The sequence below is a fragment of the Populus nigra genome, chromosome 1 (genome assembly GCF_951802175.1).
Source record: "Populus nigra chromosome 1, ddPopNigr1.1, whole genome shotgun sequence".
Taxonomy (NCBI): Eukaryota; Viridiplantae; Streptophyta; class Magnoliopsida; order Malpighiales; family Salicaceae; genus Populus; species Populus nigra.
The window spans coordinates 18,959,624-18,974,095 of NC_084852.1; the positions used below are offsets into that span (position 1 = coordinate 18,959,624).

Below are 14,472 nucleotides of genomic sequence, written 5' to 3' on the forward strand. Positions count from 1 at the left end.
AAATCATTTGGGGAAATACTGTAGCAATCCACAATGTTTAAAGGAAAAAAAACTAAAAAACTAATTTTTCAACTAGCTCAATAGTAAAAAAATGGACAAAAACAATTCTGGAAAAAAACAAAAAAAAGACAATTTTAGAAAAAAAATAAAAAATAAAATAAAAAAACAGAAAAAAAACATGTGGGGAAAGGTAAAGCTAAATTCTCAACCAGCTCAATATTGAAAAAATAAATTTGACAAAAATAATTTTAAAAAAACATGTGGAGGAAACATTATAGCAATTCACAATGTTTTTTTTTTAAATTACGAAGCTAAATTCTCAATCAATTCAATATAGAAAAAAAAAATTGACAAAGATCTTTTAAAAAAAATAAATCATAAAAAGAAAGAAACAAAACTATGTAGGGAAATATTATATCAATTTATAATGTTTTAAAGAAAAATACTACATAGCTAAATTTTTTAAAAAATAACAAATATAATTTTGAAAAAAAATTAAAAAAACAAAAAAAATCAGGAATAAAACCAAAAAAATAGAAAAAACATATAAAAAAAGGACAAAATAAAAGGCGTGGGGTACTTTCCCATGCCTTTTACAGTATTGTTAATAAAAATAATTGAAATGTCTTGCAGGCCCGGGACCTGCTTGGACATGACATTATGCTATTCACTAATTAATGTATATAAACAAATTACATGATAAAAAGTCATAAACATTATTTGTTTGATGCTCAATATTGTTTTTTAATGAAACAAATCTTAATATTAATAATTTTAATTTATTTAATTATTATATATCAAATAAGTATTTTTATTATTATTATATAACCTAAAACATATGACACTAAATTGTGGTTTATTAATTAATGTATATGAAAAAATTGCTTGATAAAAAGCTATGACTATCTTCGCCTAATCGTTTTGTGCTCAGTAAATTCTTTCAATCGAACAAGTTCAAATATTAATAACTATATAAAAAAACAAGGGTATGTCAAGAGTGCCTGTATAGTAAGTACATTTTTTTTTTAGTATTTCAAAATTAAAAAAAAAATAAAACAGAAAGAGATATAAAATAAATCCATATTTAATATAATCTTAGAATAAATTTATATATTTTCAAAAAATATATAAAAAAACATATATTCTTTATTTTCATTATTTTTATCCTTTTTATTTTCGAATCACCTATGTTATGTCATAATTGCTACAAAATAAGAAAAAACTTAAAAAACAAACACCAACTACCACTTTGGTTTCAAGAACCGCGGTGGCTTTTTGCTTCTCGAATATCGTGCAAGTATTTGCTTTGTTATTTTTTATGTTTGTTTGGAGGTGTCCTTTTGGGTTCTTCGAGAGCGAAAAGAGAGGCAGGGGTAAGTGGCTTAGTGGCGAAGTGCTCCTCATTCCTCAACCATTGTGTGAATACTGTGCAATGAAGAAGGTAACGAAGGACAAAAAGCAAGAGATAGTTAAAGAAAGAGACTGTGAAGACTGGTGTTTTGTTTGCAAAGATGGTGGAGAGTTAATTCTCTGTGACTTTGAGTAAGATTTTTTTTTCCTTCTATTTTCTGACTTTCAAGTTCAATCTTTACTGTTCAAAGTCACTGTCTTGTTGGGTTCTTCTTGTTTCTTCTTTTGCTATTGATGACTGAGATATTTTGCATGCCTGGAGATTGGAGTGCTAGTTTCCGTCTTTTGGGGGTCAAAGGGTAGTTTTGTCTTGGTAAGTTTCTGTCCGGTGGACTGAACTTGCCTCATGTATGCTGCTATAACATACAAGGATTGTAGTAATATTTTCTTTTGCTTTCCCAAGTTGAAACAATCCATTTTCTTGTTATATCTTGATTTTTAATCAAGGCACTATATTATGTACATTGTTAGATTGTCACCTTGAACTTGGCAGATTCTTCAATGCCTTTTTCAAGAATTTAGAGTTTTCTGTGATTTTTATTTTTGAATTTCACATCCACTGAATGTCCGTGGAAAAGCGAAGATCGGCAGTATCTTTGCCTTTGGGAAATAAAATTTCTTACCAACCAAAGTCTATTTTTTCTTTTGAATATTGAAGTTCTTGATTTCAGTATTGATAGGCCTAGGAGCTTGTGAAATCGTGATTATGGTATTAATTGGTAAGTTGATGGAAACTAGGAAAAAGAGGTCCTTGTTGTTTGAATTTGATGATCTTGTTTCATTTTTGTGCTCAATAAAAGTTGACATTTTGTGTGTCATAAGTGTTTTCTTGAGCACTTCCTTTGAATTAAAGCTTAGATAGGGTTAGTGGATGAAAATCTTGTACTTGTAAAACACTAACATAATAGAAAGTACTAGGATTTAATTGTTTAAGAAACAATATCTTGTGATCTTTTTCTTTGATAGTTTATGTTTAGCATTCAATTATGATCATCATTGATCATTTTTAAATCTACCACTCGCTGAAAATGCAGTCACAAGCAATGTTGTACCTGTAATTTTTATTTGTGCACAATTTGTTTTTTCTGAACTCAATGTCAGATAGATTCAGCTATGGAGAATGCCTAAAATTTGAAGGTATGGATGACTAAGAAAGTTGTGTTTTCTTCTATCTATAAAGGGGAATACTGATTGTATTTTTCCAAAAACATCAACACAATAACATGTGATCATGTTGCATTGCCTTATGTTTATTACCATGGTGAATTTGGTGAATTTCTCTGTTTGGCTCAATCTATTTACAGTATGAATGTTGCTAGCTTTGGTAGGAGTAATAGGTTCATTACTTTATGAAAGTCGAGCCTCTCTGCAACAAGGAAAATAAAAGAAAGAAAATACTGATGTTCCTAAATGGAAGTTAGTCACTTGGATAGTGTACTGTTATGAAGCATGGTGGTGTTTAATACATTGAGATAGTTGAGCGGTTTTCAATTAGCGTTGTCATCCTTGTTTTCTGACAGTCAAATAGATATCTCTAATGATGAGAATTGAGAAACCTGCCGTATATTATTATGAGTACATACTGCAGAAAGCTTTGCTGTTATATACACATGTCCATAAATCATGATTTAATCCATGTCCGTGAATAATTTATGGGGACGGCTATAATCTGATTGTGGTAATCCTGCATTGAAACTGCACTCATTTCTTGACTTTCCTCTGAAGTATGTGCGACAGCTACTTCCATGCACCTCTTAAATTAAAATTGTCAATGTTATTGTTGCCTTTCTAACTTTTGTCCTCTTTCTAGTGATTGTCTAAAGGTTTACCATACAGAGTGTGTGAAAAAGGGTGATTCCTTTCCGGGAACTGGTCAGCAATGGACTTGTGGTAAGTCATTAAAAGTTATATGTGATGATATTCTAACTTGAAATTATGTCTTCTATTCAAATATTTCTAAGCAAGTGTAGTTACAGTATGCATGAGGTAGATTACACTGTGTTCGCCATGCTACTTTGAAATATCTTAATGTATTAGGTTTCCTTTTTCTCAACTTTCTTTGTAAAGAATATGACTGGAAAACTTATGTAGCATATATAAAAAATTTTGATGTTTCAGCTCGGCATTCTTGTACCAAATGTCATAAAGCCACCAAATTATATTGCTACTGCTGTCCTAAAGCTGTATGCAGTCGCTGCATCAGTGCTGCTAAGTTTTTAGCTGTTAGAGGGAATAAAGGATTGTGTGAAGAATGTCTAGAGTATGTACATTGTGTAGAAGATAAAGATGATGTGGATGCTGATGGGGTAAGCATATCACCTTGTGTGTCATTTTTTAATAGCAACATGCAAATGTGCATTCTGTACTAGTTCTTTTCTGCATACTGCATTTCAGAAAGACCCAATAAATACATTATAGCAGGTTTTGGGTTGGCTTGTGACAAACTGGAGAGTTTGGTTTTTTCTCAAATTCTGCAAACACTTTGAAAGAAAATGCAATAAGCATATCACATTGAATACTTAGACAGGTCATTTTGTCTGCCAACACTTTTAGGTAATTGTTTGGTAAACATAATATATTTTAATTAAAGAATGGAGAAGGGAAGAAAGTTGACTTATGTATCTTGCAGGGATATGTTTCTTGAATTTTCCTGGCTTTTTAGCACCATGGATCTGCATTTTAGTAGATAAGCAAGAATCTGATTCCTAGGTGATTGTTGAAAAGTAGGGATACCAATGGAAAGGACTTGGAAGTTTTTCAACAAATGAAGAGGATTTTAGCCATTTAAACAATGAATCAGATTGAAATAGAAACTTAGATTCGTCTATGAACTCTCAACGGTTGGGCATCTATGCTTTCTTTCAATTTATTGATAAACTCTACTCTTTTTTGGATGTGAGAACAAAGTTATGGTGATGATTGTTCCACTGTGGCTGTATTTTGTATGTATATCAATTTGCAGGGTGAAATAGACTTGACAGATCGAGATACGTATGAATGCCTGTTCCTGGAATATTGGGAAATCATAAAGGAAGCAGAAGGCTTGACATGGGATGATGTCAATTTGGCAGAGCTTGGGCTGAGAAAGCATTCCAAACGCAGCTTCAAGTCAACTAAAATTGGGAAGAGCAAAAATGATGGTGACTTGGTGATATATGATAGTGATCTGGAAATTACTGAAGCCTACAAAACAAGAAGAAAAAGGAAGGGGTCAAAGCCAATTGAATTTGATGGATGGGGATCAAAACAGCTTATTGAGTTCCTCACATTTCTTGGAAAAGATACAACAAAAGAGCTATCACAATATGAAGTTAATACAATCATCTGTGCATACATTCAAGAAAAGGAACTTCTTGATCCTTTAAAGAAAAAGAAAGTTATTTGTGATGAAAAGCTCTATTCAATTTTTAGAAGGAAATCTATGTATAAAAATGCCATACTTAATCTTCTGGAGTACCATTTTACTGCGAACTTAATTGATTCACATTCAGAGGATGATGAAAATATAGATGGAGTCGAAATAAGTTTTCAAGAAAAAAGTGAAAAATCCACTATAACATTCAAGAAACGGAACTCAATGGGCTCTCGAACGAAGTCTGAAGAAATGGAAGCAGTTCCTAGACTCCATGACAGTGGTTTTGCAGCTATAGTTACTGAGAATATCAAACTTGTCTACTTGAGGAAAAGCTTAGTGGAGGAACTGTCGAAGGAGCCTGAAAGTTTTGAAGGTAAGATAGTGGGAAGCTTTGTGAAAGTAAAAAATGACTCCAGAGACCCCAGTGCTAGAAATTCTTACCAGCTCTCACAAGTTACAGGTAGGTCACTGTATCTGGACCAACCATAGCATTCAATTATTCTTAATGCATGAAGGGGATGGCAGCTTATTTTCAGTTCTGCAAAACCAAAATCTTTTCGTTTATGTTTTTATTCCTATTTGCATAAAGTGGAAACATGATTGGTAATTTGTGGTAAATTTCACACAATGTAGCTCATTTTTGCGCCTAAACATATGTTCTATGTTTCAGAGGTTATTCACATTTCATTATTTTATTTCTTGGTTTTATCTCAGGTATAAAGCAATCCTCAGTAATTGGAGAGAATAAGAGTGAAATTCTTTTTAGAGTTTCCAGTATGCCAATAGATGTATGCTTTTCAATGCTTTCAGATTTGGACTTATCTGAGGTAACTGCTATCGAAGCTTTCGAATAGAAATAATGATATGTTTTATTCTGCGAATAAATATAGGTTTTGAAGGTTTCATCTAAATGAAACAGTATTGTCAATAATTATCCGAGTCAATAATTATCCGAGTCTTCCGTGCATATCATGGGAAATGGATAATTCACTAGTCTACCATTTTTTCTTATCATTTTTATTTGTATTCTATTTACCTATCCCTTTGCAACATTGTTGTTCTTTCCTCTTACTAAGCAATTCTGAGAAATGCCAGTTCTGATGGCAGTATCTCTCAATTAAGTTACCATTTCCCATTACTCATAGCATAATAGGGCTTTGCTGAATTATCTTCACATAGTGGTTGAACTGTTTATTGATGTATTAGGCACATTCTTGTCATTTGCAGGATGAAATTGAGGATTTGAGACAAAATGTGGAGGAAGGGTTACATCCGAAACCTACTATTGTAAGATTTTCAAAGAATAGTTTATCCTTTTCTCTTGAGGTGCAACAGTTCTGAACGCGCAATCATATTGCTTTTTCCTTAGCATTCTACTATTTCAAATAGATTTTGATTATCTCAAGAAATTTTAAGACTTTAATATTAAGGACGTCAGAGTAATCATCATTATCGGAGTTCAAGTTGCTAGTTTTGTAGATAAGAAAAGAATCACTCGAAACCTATAATTAAAGAAGGGGAATTCAACTTTATACCTGTTTTCGAAAATGTAGAGTTATATCCTTTGAGAAACTGTTTAGCTAGGAAATGGAAGCTGTTTTCTGTTATATATCTGGTTGTATGGTAACTGAATATTTACAATAGGTCAAACAATTTGCCAACTTAATTGTCCTTTTTTTTCCCTTAATATGGGTAAAGTAATAGGTTACGGCAATAATTGATGGGGATGCCTTTCTTGACAGGTGGAGCTTGAACAGAAGGCAAAACAGCTGCATGTGGATATAACAAAACATGTATGTATTCAGACTTGATGCTATACCTCTTAATAATGCTTTTCTTACCCTTTGCATCCTGAAAAAGTTAAACAAACTTACATATTGCTTGCTATAAAAACTTCTCATTTCATTAGTTATTAATGGGAAACATTTTGCTGCAGTGGATTGAGAAAGAGCTGGCTAGGTTACAAAAACGCATTGATTTAGCGAATGAGAAGGGATGGAGAAGAGAATATCCTTTCACGGTGTATGCTATTTAATAAAAGTGTTGGCTTTGGTAACATATTCCATCATCTTCAAATTTTCTTTCTCGAACCTCTTACACAAACTTCCCTGAGATTATATTGGAAGTACACTCACCCTCTTTAAAGCCTAAAATGAAGTTCTTGGCTCTGCCATGTGCCCCCTATATTCTTTTTTTGCACCATACATGCTAATCAAATCTGTCATATTGGTATGATGGGGATGCTATACATCTAGCTTTCGCTGGTCTAGCTTTCGCTGAATTATACCTTTCTAAAATTTACTTGGTACTGATTTTTTCTTTTATTTGTCATCATTGTCATCCGTTCACCATCATAAACAAACATGTAACATTATGCATTTTTCACAAGTTATTAACTATCTCAATGAATGATTGTTACCTTAACCTTTTATTGGTGTCAAACGTTGTTTGAATATTTAGATGAACTAGAACTGCTTAAGAAACCGTCTGAGCAGGAACGATTGTTAGAACAGTCGCCAAAGGTCATTCAACAGATGGTCGAGTGCAAAACTTCTCCTCAGATGTTTCAGAAACGATACAGACCAATATGATGGATCATGCAGGGGTGCGGGCTGGTGTAGGGGTGTAGAAATCACCCAGCACTTAAACTGGAAAATACCCAAGCTTGGCCATATCTCTGATGGATTTTGAGACTGAAACTGCTTTAAGCAACTTGGTCATCCTTTTTGTTAGCAAACTATTTGGGAGAAAATTTTGTTCAATGTCAGGGATGGGTGTATTATGTCATAAATTTGCACTATATATTATAATTTACAACATATAGTTGCTTATCATCCTAGATTTGGGGATTGATATTGTAGCAAAATCATGGTTGAAAAAATTTGATGATGCACAAAAGCTCTCCTTTCTGGCCCCAAACCTATGCCAACTTTAATTACAAAGACTAATACAATAAATACATGGGAAGGCCTTTTCTGTCTGCATATTACTTAAATTTCTTGTCACTTGCATATAATGTATATCGTTCTATCAGTTATCTGAGCATATCAACTTTACTATTAACATTCAATGGTTTCTCGTGAACCCCAAAAGTGATGATGGAACTGCAGAATGATTTTTAAGTTTTCAGGGTCTGTTTGGAAAGAAGGTTGCACTAGTTTCCTGGTGTTTGATGCTTTCCACTGGAAACTGAGGTTGCACCGAACGGCTACTTAGCAGTAACAGGTCCATGCTTTCCTTAGTTTTTGAGCACATTAACTCTGTCAATGGTATCTGATTCGTTCTCCTTATCCATACCAACATCAGTGATGGGAAGCACAGAAGGAACACTTTTTACAGTAGCTGAGTCTTCATTTTCCCTTGGAGGGGAATGACTGTTGCTCTTACTCGGCCCATCATCATCTCTCAACTGGGTATCCACCGAGTCGTCGTCCTGGCTCTTCCTGTTTTCTAGTATCTGTTTTTTCTCACTAGCTTCCAGCAAAATTGTTTGGTCATTGGTAATTAGCGATGGCGCATCTGACATTACAATTGTGTCAGGCAACTCGGGTGCATTGGGCAACTCTTGTTTTTGCTTCTGATTCGACTTCTGACCCAGTGTGCTACCACCACCAGAAACACTCTTGGTTTTGCTGACAAGATGGTGAAGCCACAATACCTGTTCAAGAATATAGGCTTCTGTTTTCTCCTTGTCGGCGTGGTGGAGTGTTTCAATCCGGATTATGTCAGCTGCTGCAGCAGCAGACTTTCTATTGGGCTCAGACCTATATGCAAAACGACCATATCTTAGTTCACTCTGGCCATTCTGCTTACTCGTATCAACAAAATAAATTGGAAAAACTGAGAAACAATTGATAGAAACCTAAGGACTCACCCGATACTTGCCCACTCTCCTACCCAACCAAAACCGTGATGGGCTCTGTTTTAGATCAGTTAAAATGCAAAGCGAAACGATGATAAAGATTAGGCAGCGAGACACACAGCAAAGTTAAGGATATAAAGCAGGAGAAATTTTCAGTTTTTAGGGAGGGAAAATAATGGCATTGCATACTTGGCTGTATTAATGGACATGGGAACCAGCCACTGCAATGTCTTCTCCATCTCATCTTTAATTTCCGTAATGGTAAGCTGGGGAGGCAAATCACAACTGATGTAAACAACTAGAGCATCTGCATGGCTAAGAAAATAAAAACCAAGGGGAAAAGTAATACCTCATCTTTGACATGAAAAGACAGCAATTTGGAACGCAGAGCTGATTTTACACCAGGCAGCAAGTTCTGGTACAATGCATCCTTACTATTTGGAGGCATGGAGCTTGATCGTGCCACCTGAGAATCTATAATTAGAAAGGCCTTGAAGCAAGATTCCAAGAACACAAGTACATGCATGAATGGAGAGATCATAAGCAAGATTCCAAGAACACAAACATCGGAGCTCAATGTTTTTAACGCAGGTGAACTAAAAAAGTGCAATTAAGGTGGGGAAACTGAGCAACAAGCAAAGATGATAACCAGTAGGAAATGAGGGTGTGAAATCTTCAAATCATGTTCCAAGTCATTCAGCGTAGCAGGGGCACTGTAAGCTGTCAACTTAGTCTGGTTCGGAGCAAAACATGAGGGTGTGCCTTACATTTAATAGGGTTGTGGCCCTTGAAGCTGTCTGTGGATAGAAAATGAGCTAGGAATTTATGAAGCATGAGGGCTATTCGTTTTACTTGTAATGCAAAATAGAGCAGTTCAGTGTTCAAGTGTTTGAAGTTAATGCATTGTAACTGAATCGAGACTAGCCCTCTTAAGACCCCAATTTAGCAGTTCATGGTCCTATTCAAAAGTCCATAAACCAGGTAATCATCTTTTCTTCAAGTACGCACTGGCTAGTTCAGAATTCTAAAATAAACAATAAACACCCACCCATGCAATGGTGCACACGCACACAGACACACACCATATCCATTTTCATTTCTAAGGTTCTGTTATGAAGTTGTTAATAACTCTTTTCATTCTTACATGTTAACTGCATGATACATGAATGCAAGGTTGTGCACGGACATGCATCCAAAAGTAATATCAGTTGCAGTGTCGTGAATTGCAGGCGAAACATGTAATTTTTACAAGATGAAAACTTTGAAATCTAGTGCAGCATGTAAGGGACTCCATCAGAGTCATTTTATGCACGTAGTATAGTACATATGGAAAATAAGATAGCTCGTCCATGCTTATGGGTGCAGAAATTATGGAAAAATAGTTCAACTCATTCTAGATTTTTCTTCCCACAACCTTTCTGATTCTCTTTCGCTTTCCTTTAAGAGTAAGACTGTTCTTGCTATATTAGAAGCCCATCAGATATGTGAAATAATGTCACATAGCAACCAATCTTGATTACAAATTGTAAGACTAATAATTACTAACTTTGAAGAATAGTGGATAGACAAAATGCAGAATGAGATTTAACATGATGAACATAGATGGCACTTACAAGGTTATCAATTTGCATAACTACATTTGCATAATGTAAAGAAAGACCAGCAGGTCCCAATCTTGCAGGATTGCTCACAGATTCTTTATCTTGTATGGAATCATCTGCAGTATACAACTAAATGCCATCAAATATTATAATAAATGCAATCAATTTATGCAAGAACTCCTTCGAGTAAAGGATGGAAAGTCAAATATGCAGAAGCATAAATCCCAAGGAAAATCTGTGGGCCAGTAGTTGCAAGAAAAACTTTTCTACTTTCCATTGCCGTGTTTGAACTCCACGTATAATGTTCTTTTTTCTTATTCAAAATGGTTTCAAGTATTGAAAAAAAGAAAAGAAAAGAAAATGATACCAAATGGTACTACATGTTCATTGGTTAATGGTGAAAACTTATTACACTGAATATACAAGTGCATCCTTAAGAAATTTTTCAATGATAAAAGATTAATTTCGATTGAAAAATAATATAAATTGATCATTCATATTCAAAACAGAAATCACAAGGAAAATCAGATTGACTTCTGTGATGAAACCACAGGGAAAGTTGACATTGACAAGGAAAACTGCAGAAGCATACACTTCAAATAATTTCTTTGCGACTTGATGTTTCGGGTAGTAACTTTCCCTGTAATTTTGAGTTGACACTAAAACCAAAATGTGATAAACCCAGAACTAGCAATTTTCGAACATGAAAATTACATATTTTGAAGAAAATGAAAGTAAAACATGCACTTGGAGAGCACAAATAAGACATGCTCAAGACCATGGCCAAACACATACCAAAGCTACCATATGCGTTGCCTATCTCAAGGATTAAGAAATGGACAATATCTACAAACTTCTCCATAACCTGCATAAGATAATTAGGTCACTACAAGAAGTATTCCAATTATTGAGATTCTATTTACTCTATCAACAACCTTGGTAGATAATCAATGATATTTGTTGCCATAAATCAAAAATCATAATTTCAATTATGTAGCAACAGAAAGAAGCAAAACAATCAGTAATGCTACCTCTTCCAAACTTCTAGACCAGAATGATTTCTTCTTTACATTTTGTATTCGCTTTCTTTGGTTTCTTATTTCTGTCCTTAACATTGCAGGGCTTTCTCCTGCATTTCAGAGAGCAAAGACACAAACTTAAATTAGTACCTCACTAACAAGTGCCCCAGGGCACTGGGTGCAGGTTACTACATTAATTAGCAATTGATACATTATCAGAATTCTCAACTACAATCACGTCAATCACCTCGACTTTCAGAATCCTAAAACTATTTAACACGGATATTTTCAATTTCTAGTAACTGCAACATAACAAATGGCCTCTGTATACCTTGCGGATTAGTCATGTAAACTATAACAAACAAAATTAAATGTTACCATCATATAAGCACAACTCACAACATTGCAGCAATGTCAAAATCAGTACCCAGATTAACAAATAAAGAAAGTGGTCTCTTTTTGTGTGTGTGTGTGTGTGTCAATATTGTGATGAAGAAAGCATAGATAAAGCACCATATCCTATCATTTATAAAAATCCATTCAAAGAATGTAGCTTTCTTCATCTCATCTAGATGTATTTACATTAAATGTCTTTTAGTTTCTTTCACTTTGTGATCAGGGCCCCAGTCAATTTCGGCAACAAAGGTGATATGTTCAGTCAATAACATCATTTCTCATTAGTTTCTTGACAAAGGAGCGGCATACTGTTTGGTAACTAAAAGGATGCCATATACACAGTTCAATAGGTTCAGCATAGAGTGTAATTCACATTCACATCACACTCTTTTATGAAGCACGAATGGCAGCATTTTTTATTCAAGAGTAGCTCTCAGATAACAATATAAAAGTTAAAAAATAACCTTTCTGATTAGATGCTGCAGCATCCTCCCTCTGTTGACATTCTTGTTCCATTTTATCCAAAATTTGCAATTCATGGTATAGCTCCTGCAAACCCAAGAACATTTATGTCATCATTCTTTAAAACCAAAGCACATGACGTTACAGCAAAAGTTTACACAACTTATCACAATACTCCAGTTATGCAAAGCATAAATCATCACATCAGGAAGGCAAATAAATAAAAAATTAATGTAAAGCTGCAGACTCCATGGATGTATATCGTAAATGTCAAGAATAGTTTTTTGGGCACAACCATATTAGAGTGCTAAAGAGGCCATCCATCCACCAATTAAAGTTCGCCAAATCATAGCAAGAAAGAATATTGTACTCACGGCTGTATACTGAACCAGAATCGTTAAAAGTTCTATTATGGATTCTGCCTCCTCCCGCAATCCCTTACTAGGAGTTTGTACTCTGCTAATTCTAGAAATGAAATAAAGAATTTCAATCAGTAATCAATACTTTAGAAGTAATTGTAAATATAATGGACAAACAAGGTACCGTGCTATATGTATTACTTCTCAAAATAACGGTCCAAGTTGTGCCATTGAGAATCTTTACATCGATTTCCAAAACGAACCACCTCTCCTGAAAATATTTTCAGCTCTTCTCTGCAAAACAAGTAAATGAAGACTTTAAGATACTGTTACAGAAAAATGACAAATAGGAAGAGAGCTTGCCCATAGATGCATTATGATGCTAATTTGTAAGGCACTCACCTCTTGTCAGCTGCAACGATCCTCAAAAGTTCATCCATATCTTTTGATATCAGATTTTGCACGCCTTCTGAAGGAAGCACCTCCTCTTTCAAATAACTTACACTTCGTATAGAAAGAGATTGCATAAGGTTGGAACCCTTGACAACTGTGTTTGCTACCTCAAAAGCTAAAATTCCAAGTTCATTGCCCTTGGTTGCTACACTAGATGCAAAAATGTTGGGGTTTAAATTTGTGATGCTACTCCCTAGTGTGTCCAGGACCTCCACTGCTTTCCCTAGTCCAAGAGTGCCAGCTCTACTTATACGTGAACTAACCTCCGAAACCTGCAGATTATAGCATTTCACTTAAATATTCTCAATGCATATCAAATTAGCAGACCACTGCAGAATTGTAGTATGTTATAATCTAGATTATTCATCTGGGTCTTCAGCCATCCAACAATGCTGATTACACATATAAGCTTTCGTAAATATTCCAGTTACAATCACTAATGCAATCTCATCATGCTTCTGGTCTGGTTTGTTCAAAAAAACAACTTTCCTCCAATCCAACATCGTATATAGGAGACTATTCCTATTTACTCTAGCATGCCATATACTTGATATCCATTCGCCTCGCCAAAGTTTTCACAATTAGATGAAAAATAAATTGATTTAAGGATGGACAATTTTGGTGATTAAGGATTCGATAACTGGGATTAAGGACTGATGCTACCTGTTTACTCAATTTAAACTACTTTTCTCTATGTTTAACTCCAATCCAAGTTTCACCACATCAAGCTTTCCATCTACACTATCCGACACTTTTAAATCATCAACAAGATTGCCTTAATTTACAACAAAACATAAAAGAACTAGTCTTGAAAAATAGCCACAACTAACTGCTCTTGCAAGAAAAAACATGAAAACTTCAGTTGACCAAACCAAAAAAAAATTGCAAACTTTACCTTGGCAACAGCTGCTTGTCTGCGAATTGATCTTGATTTTATTGATGATGATGGATATCTAGGAATCCCATCATAAAACTCGTCTCCAACATCATTTTTAGCATATAAAAATGACTCCTTTGTCCGCTGCTTTAAATTTGCCTCTTGCAATTCCTTTTTCTCTATTCTTTCCTTCACTTGTTGAGTACTTGAAATATGTGGCTTGTTGCAATAAGAATCAACACCATTCCCCTTAGACTTTGCATATGGATTGGATTTTTTGTTACTGGCATTGGATTTCTTTGAACAAGTCCCCCCCATGGTTATTGTCTAGTGATCAACCAACACTAACACAAATTATGAATCCAAAAACAGCAAAAACCCAATTTGGAACACAAATTTGAAGCTGAAAAAGAAAGAAAAATCAAAGATTGAAACTTTACAAGTGATTTACCAGATGAATAAAAGAAGTGGATTTTTCCAGGAAGGGGGGGGGGGGGGAGCTAGAGGGTGTAAAAGTCCACCCGACATAGCCATCCCGCCTAAACCATTAATGAGAATTCTTTAATGCTGTTAAACAATCACATGTGATCCTCCTACTTTTTACCTTTATCAAATCAAATTCTGTACTTTCATGTAAATCCTTTTGACCCTTTTTTTTTCAATCAAAGATGATTTAGG

General features: G+C 34.5%; 2 protein-coding genes across 2 annotated transcripts; one reads left to right on the forward strand and one right to left on the reverse strand.

Moving 5' to 3' along the window:
- Window positions 1-1,261: 1,261 nt before the first annotated feature.
- LOC133669677 (uncharacterized protein At5g08430-like) lies at window positions 1,262-7,604 on the forward strand. Its single transcript, XM_062089914.1, has 9 exons — window positions 1,262-1,542; window positions 3,221-3,300; window positions 3,529-3,716; window positions 4,373-5,225; window positions 5,480-5,592; window positions 5,993-6,052; window positions 6,508-6,558; window positions 6,702-6,772; window positions 7,209-7,604. Exons 1-9 carry the CDS (start codon window positions 1,319-1,321, stop codon window positions 7,354-7,356), a joined length of 1,788 nt encoding a protein of 595 aa, XP_061945898.1. The 5' UTR covers window positions 1,262-1,318; the 3' UTR covers window positions 7,357-7,604.
- Window positions 7,605-7,722: 118 nt separating this feature from the next.
- On the reverse strand, window positions 7,723-14,357 carry LOC133669670 (protein PSK SIMULATOR 1-like). Its single transcript, XM_062089904.1, has 13 exons — window positions 14,246-14,357; window positions 13,813-14,121; window positions 12,867-13,189; window positions 12,666-12,758; window positions 12,480-12,570; window positions 12,108-12,192; window positions 11,260-11,357; window positions 11,024-11,093; window positions 10,241-10,344; window positions 8,977-9,093; window positions 8,817-8,893; window positions 8,640-8,684; window positions 7,723-8,529 (listed from the first exon to the last, which is right to left on the reverse strand). The coding sequence occupies exons 2-13, from the start codon at window positions 14,110-14,112 to the stop codon at window positions 8,004-8,006; spliced, it is 1,929 nt and encodes a 642-aa protein (XP_061945888.1). The 5' UTR covers window positions 14,113-14,121; window positions 14,246-14,357; the 3' UTR covers window positions 7,723-8,003.
- Between the last annotated feature and the right edge of the window lie 115 nt (window positions 14,358-14,472).

What these genes read in the sequence shown, in the direction of transcription:
- LOC133669677 (XM_062089914.1), top strand. Translation starts at nt 1,319, where the DNA reads ATGTTTGTTTGGAGGTGTCCTTTTGGGTTCTTCGAGAGCGAAAAGAGA. An exon ending in CCAGCTCTCACAAGTTACAG is followed by an intron (nt 5,226 to 5,479) that starts GTAGGTCACTGT and finishes GTTTTATCTCAG; the next exon opens with GTATAAAGCAATCCTCAGTA. An exon ending in CAGATTTGGACTTATCTGAG is followed by an intron (nt 5,593 to 5,992) that starts GTAACTGCTATC and finishes TGTCATTTGCAG; the next exon opens with GATGAAATTGAGGATTTGAG.
- LOC133669670 (XM_062089904.1), bottom strand. Translation starts at nt 14,112, where the DNA reads ATGGGGGGGACTTGTTCAAAGAAATCCAATGCCAGTAACAAAAAATCC. An exon ending in TTGGACCGTTATTTTGAGAA is followed by an intron (nt 12,571 to 12,665) that starts GTAATACATATA and finishes TTTCATTTCTAG; the next exon opens with AATTAGCAGAGTACAAACTC. An exon ending in TGCAGCATCTAATCAGAAAG is followed by an intron (nt 11,358 to 12,107) that starts GTTATTTTTTAA and finishes TCTGAAATGCAG; the next exon opens with GAGAAAGCCCTGCAATGTTA.